Genomic DNA, 7,014 nt, shown 5'->3' with positions numbered 1-7,014 from the left:
CACAATCTTCAGGCAAAAACTCTGATTTTCATTAGCCACAAGCCTTGAATCTATGATGCTTGTTAGGAAGTGTTAATGAATGAAGTACATGAATGAGGTATGGATGAGTATAAATGAATCTCAAGTTATGAGTTAGATAAAAAACAAAAAAGGGAAAAAAATCCTGGGGTACAACAATTATATTATTTCATGTCTTAATTTATCATTTGATAAGACAACAATTTATAATAAATTAATTCTAAAAGAAGTGACAAGATATACATAACAAAAAGATGTGAAGAAGACGAGATACTGATAAAAGAGATGAAAGAAAGTTGAAAGTGAAATCCTAAGTAGAATAGAAAATCATTTAATAATCATAAGGTTAAAATCATAATAGATTTGAAATTAGGTGAAATGTGAATTAAGTGAAATTTAAGTTGTAATATAATATAATTTGATTTGGTTCGTATTTTAAGTTAAATAAATAATTTTTATAAATTAAATTTTTAAAAATCAAATAAAAAATATTTACAAAAGTCAAAATTCAAATTGGCAAAAATAAAATTAAGAATGGATGAATTTGTCCGAGCAATTATTATATATATCCAAACAAAAGTAGTTATAGAATTCTTTGTATAAGACCAATTACATATTTAAACAAATGTAATTATAAATTTTGTCGTAAAATAAAAGTTTTTATATATTTTTGTCAGTAAAGTTTATATTATTCTATTATTCTATTGTTTTAAAAAGAATTTCTAGGGCCTGCTATTAGCGTTCCGGAGCACACAGTCTTTGAAGCCAATTCCATTTTCCTCAATCGGTTCCCGTCACACTCCGATCTTCAAATCCCTAACAAAAATGGTCAGAGGTTCGCTCAACAAACTCCTCTCCCGTTCTCTCTCCGTCGCCGGAAAATGGCAGAACCAACAGCTCCGCCGCCTTAACATCCACGAGTATCAGGTTTCTCTCGATTCATTTCTCACATGAATAAATCGCGTATTTGTTGATGATTCTCTAATTCCTTTCCTTGAATTTGTAATTTATGAAGTCGTTGATGTTTATTTATCGCGATCGAGAATCTCTTACACCGCACCGTTTTTTATTTTTATTTTCCATGAAATTAGGGTGCTGAGTTGATGAGCAAATACGGAGTTAACGTTCCTAGAGGTGTCGCTGTTTCTTCTGTTGAAGAAACCAGAAAAGCCATCAAGGATGCATTCCCCAATCAAAGCGAGGTAATCTGTAGTGCATCCCACAACTTGAAATTGTAGACTGCAATTGTGTTTTTATCATTTCCTTGTTTTAACCAATTGAGGCCTGAGTTATACAATTTTCCACTTCGGAAATTTATTATAAATTGTCTTGGTTAGTGGATGTCAAAGGTGTAACTGGGATTATTGTGCAGTTGGTGGTAAAGAGTCAAATTTTAGCGGGTGGACGAGGCTTAGGAACTTTTAAAAGTGGCCTTAAGGGAGGAGTACACATTGTTAAGACTGAACAGGTTGAAGACATAGCGGGTAATGCATGATTCATCTGTTTTTCCTCAAATTAAAATTTTCCCTGTTCTCATTTCATTCATGTCCATCCATGACTTTCAATATATGATGTCTCCAATCATATTATTAGGTTAGTCAATTTTAATTTTGGAGAGGTTTGAAGATATAATACTTGATGATCTAAGTTTTCGGTGATTTTTTTTTTGGCTTAGGCCTGTAGTTGTTTCATTGTTGTGATTGTCTTTGTTATTTTTTCAGGGAAGATGCTCGGGCAGATACTAGTTACGAAGCAGACAGGTCCTCAGGGAAAAATCGTCAGCAAGGTATGAAATTATTCAATATTGTATTTGTAAATATGTTAACATTTTCAATATCCTTCTATTTGCCAAACTATTTTCTTCTTTTAAATTGAAATTCTGGCAAGCGATTGCAACCTTATCAATCTTCACATTTGAGCTGTAGTTGTTTGTTTTCTTTGTGAAATTTACACCCTTTGGAGCCCACCATGGGTCTTTTTTCCTTGCATGCAATATGTCTGTTGGAGGATAAATTTCTCCTTGCAAAACAGTACTTCAAACTTTAGTCATTTCCTTCTAGACCGACCCATCTGATTGGACCGGGTAGACTGGCCACTAACTAAGCTGGTTTATTGTGGATTGGTTTCAGCTCATATACTGTTAGTCCAGCATCCCAAACTGGTGAACCTGTATAATTTGATTTATTGGACGGGTTAACTAGACATTTGTTATCCAACTTATACACTTTTTGTGGTATTTGGTAGGCTAGCCAATTGTGATATGGATTCTATGTGATTAATGTATTGATCATGGGTGTAAATTTTGTGTCAATTGGATATCACAAGTACTGCACACACAATGACAACTGCTACTTTGTTTTATTTTGATCATCATTTTATTTTTTAAAGTAGAATATATATGAAAGGGAGACAAATTGCTGCTGCATTGATTGTTTGACATCTAATTGTCTAACATATACAGGTTTACTTGTGTGAAAAGCTGTCACTTGTGAATGAGATGTACTTTGCTATAACTCTGGATCGTAAGACTGCTGGCCCAGTAAGTTTCCTATACCATTATATTAGCTTCGATCTACTTTAAGTGATAAGATAAAAACTTTCACGTTCAATGCACGACTTGTTTAATTTCTTTTCTGTAAATTTGACCAATAATAAGCAGCAACATTCTTTCCTTTAAATTGGACCAATAATAAACAGGTATTCCCTCTGTTCCTTATTTTAAGCAAAAAATATCAACTTCTTTTGCTCTAATATAAGAAAATATTAACTACCTTCACAATTTTTAATATTATTCTTCCCATAATACCCTTAATTAAATTACTGTGAATTTCCAATACCACTTCATTTAATTAAAACAATTTTCTATGCCACAAGCTGACTAGTTCTAGAGAGTGCACAGGTTACTACTAGTAGTTGATTAGTGGAAAGGTCACCAAAATTGTCCTCAAGAGATTTTTTTTTTACTTCCTCGTATTCTTCCCTTTCCACCGTATGCTAATAGCAATATGAGGGGTTGTGTAGAAGAGGAATACGTAAAGGTGTAGTTTGTAGGAAGCCATTAATAAAAGAGGCGGCACACATGATGCTAGTTGTAAAATTTATTCATGAAGGTTATTTTTGTAAATGTCTGTATATTTTGTTAAATAAAAAACAATTGACTTTAACTGATTTCCTTAATATGTGTGAAATTGGTTAAATTTGCTTATAACAGAACAGGGGGAGTATGTTGCTTATTGCAATCTTTTTTGTTATACTTTTGCAGCTTATTATTGCTTGTAGAAAGGGAGGAACGAGCATTGAAGACCTTGCAGAGAAATTTCCAGATATGATTGTAAAGGTTTGTAATTCTTGACATTTCTCCGAGCAGTATTCTTTGCCAGATATGCCTGATGCATTCCTTCTTTCTAGTAGGTACCTGTTGATGTTTTTGAAGGAATTACTGATGAAGATGCTGCAAAGGTTGTTGATGGTTTGGCTCCCAAAGTGGCCGATAGAAATCAATCAATTGAACAAGTGAAGAATTTATATAAACTTTTTGTTGATTCTGACTGCACCCTTTTAGAAGTAAGCATGTCTATGTTTTAATCCTCTGCACTCTATACATATTTATCGCTTTTTAATAATTTCTATAATGAGAGTTCATTATCTTCTACAGATCAATCCCATGGCAGAGACAGCTGATAACCAACTAGTAGCTGCTGATGCTAAATTGAATTTTGATGATAATGCTGCATATCGTCAGAAAGAAATATTCACTCTCCGTGATACAACACAAGAGGATCCCCGAGAGGTTTACTTACATGCTCTTTTGTTTGTGTTATATTACATCGGAATTGAACATATGATCCCTAAACCCACTCCATTACAACTCAAGTCCAGGGATTTTCTACCCATCCCTGGTGTATTTTTGGGTTGTGTTCAAGACACCTTTTGGGCAAGTCCAACTCGGCACTATGTGACCTAATATTGTAGAACATCTTTTGTAACAATTAGGATGAATAATTAATTTTTTAATTAATGACTTCTACTTAACATGATAATATACTTATATTGACACACTTTTTTGTTGCAATTTAGTGTTTTACATCACTTTCTTTATTCATACTAAAGATTAATTACAACTATGCATGCAATACTGATAATGTTCTAATTTCTTTGTATAATTCAAATATTGGGCTGGCCCACTTAATATCTGGATCCAAAATTGTCCTGACTAAAATGTTGGATTGTGCTCATTTTGATATTATGTGAAGCCTACTCATCCTGTCTCATATAGACTTCTAAACATAGAGCCGAGCTTAGTTAGCTACTTACATTTATTACAGTGCACTGTGATGCTTTTGATATGTACATGGATCTCATGATACAATTATGGAGTGAAGTGAGGTTCTACATGGCAGTATGAAGATTTCACATGATATATTTGAGCCTGATTATTAAAATTTTAAATTCTACATCCTTTTGTCTCTTTTCACCAGGCAAATGACAAAATGTGACATTATCCGTACCTTTTATCTTTTGATCAGGTGGCTGCTGCAAAGGCAGATTTAAACTATATTGGGTTGGATGGAGAAATTGGCTGCATGGTGAATGGAGCAGGGTTAGCAATGGCCACAATGGATATAATTAAGTTGCATGGAGGTACACCTGCCAATTTTCTGGATGTAGGTGGCAATGCCTCTGAAGGCCAGGTAATGTTTTACAGAAATGATTGTTCTCATTTTGGTATTAGTATTGGTCTTAGTTAGGTTATTAAGATCAAGATGATTGCTCTTATTTTTTCCTCTATCACATCATTTTGTAGACCGCTGGTGCATTAACCTGAAATTCAGAAAGATTTTATTAGAAAAGCATCTTTTAGTAGTCGCTACCCACTAGATACCTCCTTCAATGATCTGATCTCCGCCTTAAGATGTTTTTGTTTATATTTACTGTAATTATGTAAATCAGGTTGTTGAAGCATTTAAGATATTGACTGCTGACGACAAAGTGAAGGCAATTTTGGTTAACATCTTTGGTGGTATAATGAAGTGTGATGTTATAGCAAGTGGAATAGTGAATGCTGCAAAACAGGTTAGTAATGTTATGCCTTTTAAAAACAGGGTATTTCTTCCTGCAACCTTATTAGTTTTATCTTTATTAGCAGTTTTAGATTATGGTTTTGTTTGGACCTATTTGATCGTGCAACCTTATTAATTTTATCTTTATTAGCAGTTTTAGACTATGGTTATGTTTGGACCTATTTGATATTGAAAGGATTACATGATGTCAAGAAAGTGTAAATTACTTATAATTGATGCCTTGAAAGATTTAAATTTTGATCTACAATGTGGGTGTAGATTCTTAACATTTTCAATTTTTAAAGTGAATTTGGAGCTAATGTTATTGTTTTCGTCATCTCATTTTTCCCTTGATAGACATATTTTTAATTGAAAAGAATATTGGTTGAACATCACATCCATATGACCCGATCTTAAAGTAGCATTAACTTCTCTTGCCGATATTTTTTAGGTTGCACTAAAAGTACCAGTAATTGTCCGTCTAGAAGGCACCAATGTTGATCAAGGAAAAAGAATTTTGAAGGTAAATGTTAGGTTTATTAATATAAATAAACTATCTGTTTTGAGAAGGAACTGATAATATTTCAATTATTTGTCTAAAAGTAAAGAATGTTTCAAAGGCTTATTACGATCACCAATGTTTCAACAGGAAAGTGGCATGGCATTAATAACAGCTGAAGATTTGGATGATGCAGCTCAGAAAGCAGTGAAAGCATACAAATGAAGGGTTAATCTTGTTTAAATTTTAAAATCGGTTTAGTTACTATACTATTTTTTTGAGTAAAATTATTGTAGAGAAGGGAATAGATGCAAGAAATCTTCTCATTGAAGCCGCAGTGGCTATTAAAACATTTCCAATAAGTAATTTCCACATTATTGTTCAATTGGGGTGATGCACTCGATTGCTCAGTTTCTTTTACAATTCAATATATACCCGTCCCTTTCTGATTATTCTTTGTTGAGTTCTTTTTAGTCTTAATGCAATGCTTGTCTCTTTGTTAGACACGGTTGTTCATTAATTGGACAAAACGTCGTCTGCTTTTAAGATTTTCAATTTTCTTTTGGTAGATGATTTTCTTGATTGATAGTCTGATATGAAGTTTTTATCTTACACTGTAACTTATTTTTCTCGCGGTTAAGTTGGTGCTATTTTTTTGAGATTCGACTTGATGGTAAATCAAGATAGGGTTATCGGCGATTTCACTGCATCTTTGGGTAGGCTTCTCATGTGGATGACGTAATAACTCCAGGAAACATAGTAATTGTTATCGGTTCTAAACGCAGGAGAATAAATTTTTATGACGAGTGAAGTTAATTTTAAGATACTCTTAGACATTTTAAGTGGTTAGAAATTTGATTATTAATTGGGAAACGTTCTGGGAGAAAAGTATGAGAATGTTTTTGCCTATGTTGGTTGATTAGTATTGTTCTGTTATATATCTATATTTTGCTCTAATTTTATATTATAGATAATTCTGGCTTTGGCTGTTGCACACTATATTATTCAATATAAAAGTAATTATTAATATTTCTACATCTTTTAGTTGGAATGGACTTAAGTCCAACTTCTTAGGGCCATCAGGGAAAAAAAGAGAGTTAGGAAAGAGTGGAGGGGAGGGGGCAAGGATCAAATTAGCTGTAATTGTAGTATTACATGAAGAGTCAGAAAGGCATTAAGCTGACAATAAAGTGATATTTAATGCAACTCCAACACGTGGTTAGTAATTAATTCCCTCCTCATAAAAAGTCTTATTAGGGTTAGAGGGAGCAACCTCATAAGGGTCGGGCAAGGCTCAGAGAGTGCTGAGTCATCAGGGTTAGGGACGTGATTCTAACATTTGCTAGAGGAGTTGATTCCACAATCTCTTGGTCTCTAGGTGCGTAAGTCAACTCTTTATTGATTGAGCAAATGGAGTGTTTATATATACATGATATA

General features: G+C 33.3%; 1 protein-coding gene across 1 annotated transcript; it reads left to right on the top strand.

The window, feature by feature from the left end:
• Positions 1 to 710: 710 nt before the first annotated feature.
• On the top strand, positions 711 to 6,029 carry LOC127098671 (succinate--CoA ligase [ADP-forming] subunit beta, mitochondrial). The gene is made up of 12 exons (XM_051037328.1): positions 711 to 945; positions 1,110 to 1,220; positions 1,391 to 1,502; positions 1,740 to 1,804; positions 2,480 to 2,557; positions 3,281 to 3,355; positions 3,430 to 3,582; positions 3,674 to 3,808; positions 4,545 to 4,709; positions 4,969 to 5,091; positions 5,530 to 5,601; positions 5,728 to 6,029. The coding sequence occupies exons 1-12, from the start codon at positions 844 to 846 to the stop codon at positions 5,800 to 5,802; spliced, it is 1,266 nt and encodes a 421-aa protein (XP_050893285.1). The 5' UTR covers positions 711 to 843; the 3' UTR covers positions 5,803 to 6,029.
• Positions 6,030 to 7,014: the final 985 nt, after the last annotated feature.

Source organism: Lathyrus oleraceus, chromosome 6 (assembly GCF_024323335.1).
Source record: "Lathyrus oleraceus cultivar Zhongwan6 chromosome 6, CAAS_Psat_ZW6_1.0, whole genome shotgun sequence".
NCBI lineage: Eukaryota > Viridiplantae > Streptophyta > Magnoliopsida > Fabales > Fabaceae > Lathyrus > Lathyrus oleraceus.
Note: the sequence above shows the minus strand (reverse complement) of the source record. Positions and strands in the feature narration are given on the sequence as shown.

What these genes read in the sequence shown, in the direction of transcription:
- LOC127098671 (XM_051037328.1), top strand. Translation starts at nt 844, where the DNA reads ATGGTCAGAGGTTCGCTCAACAAACTCCTCTCCCGTTCTCTCTCCGTC. An exon ending in TTAACATCCACGAGTATCAG is followed by an intron (nt 946 to 1,109) that starts GTTTCTCTCGAT and finishes CCATGAAATTAG; the next exon opens with GGTGCTGAGTTGATGAGCAA. An exon ending in CTGACTGCACCCTTTTAGAA is followed by an intron (nt 3,583 to 3,673) that starts GTAAGCATGTCT and finishes TATCTTCTACAG; the next exon opens with ATCAATCCCATGGCAGAGAC.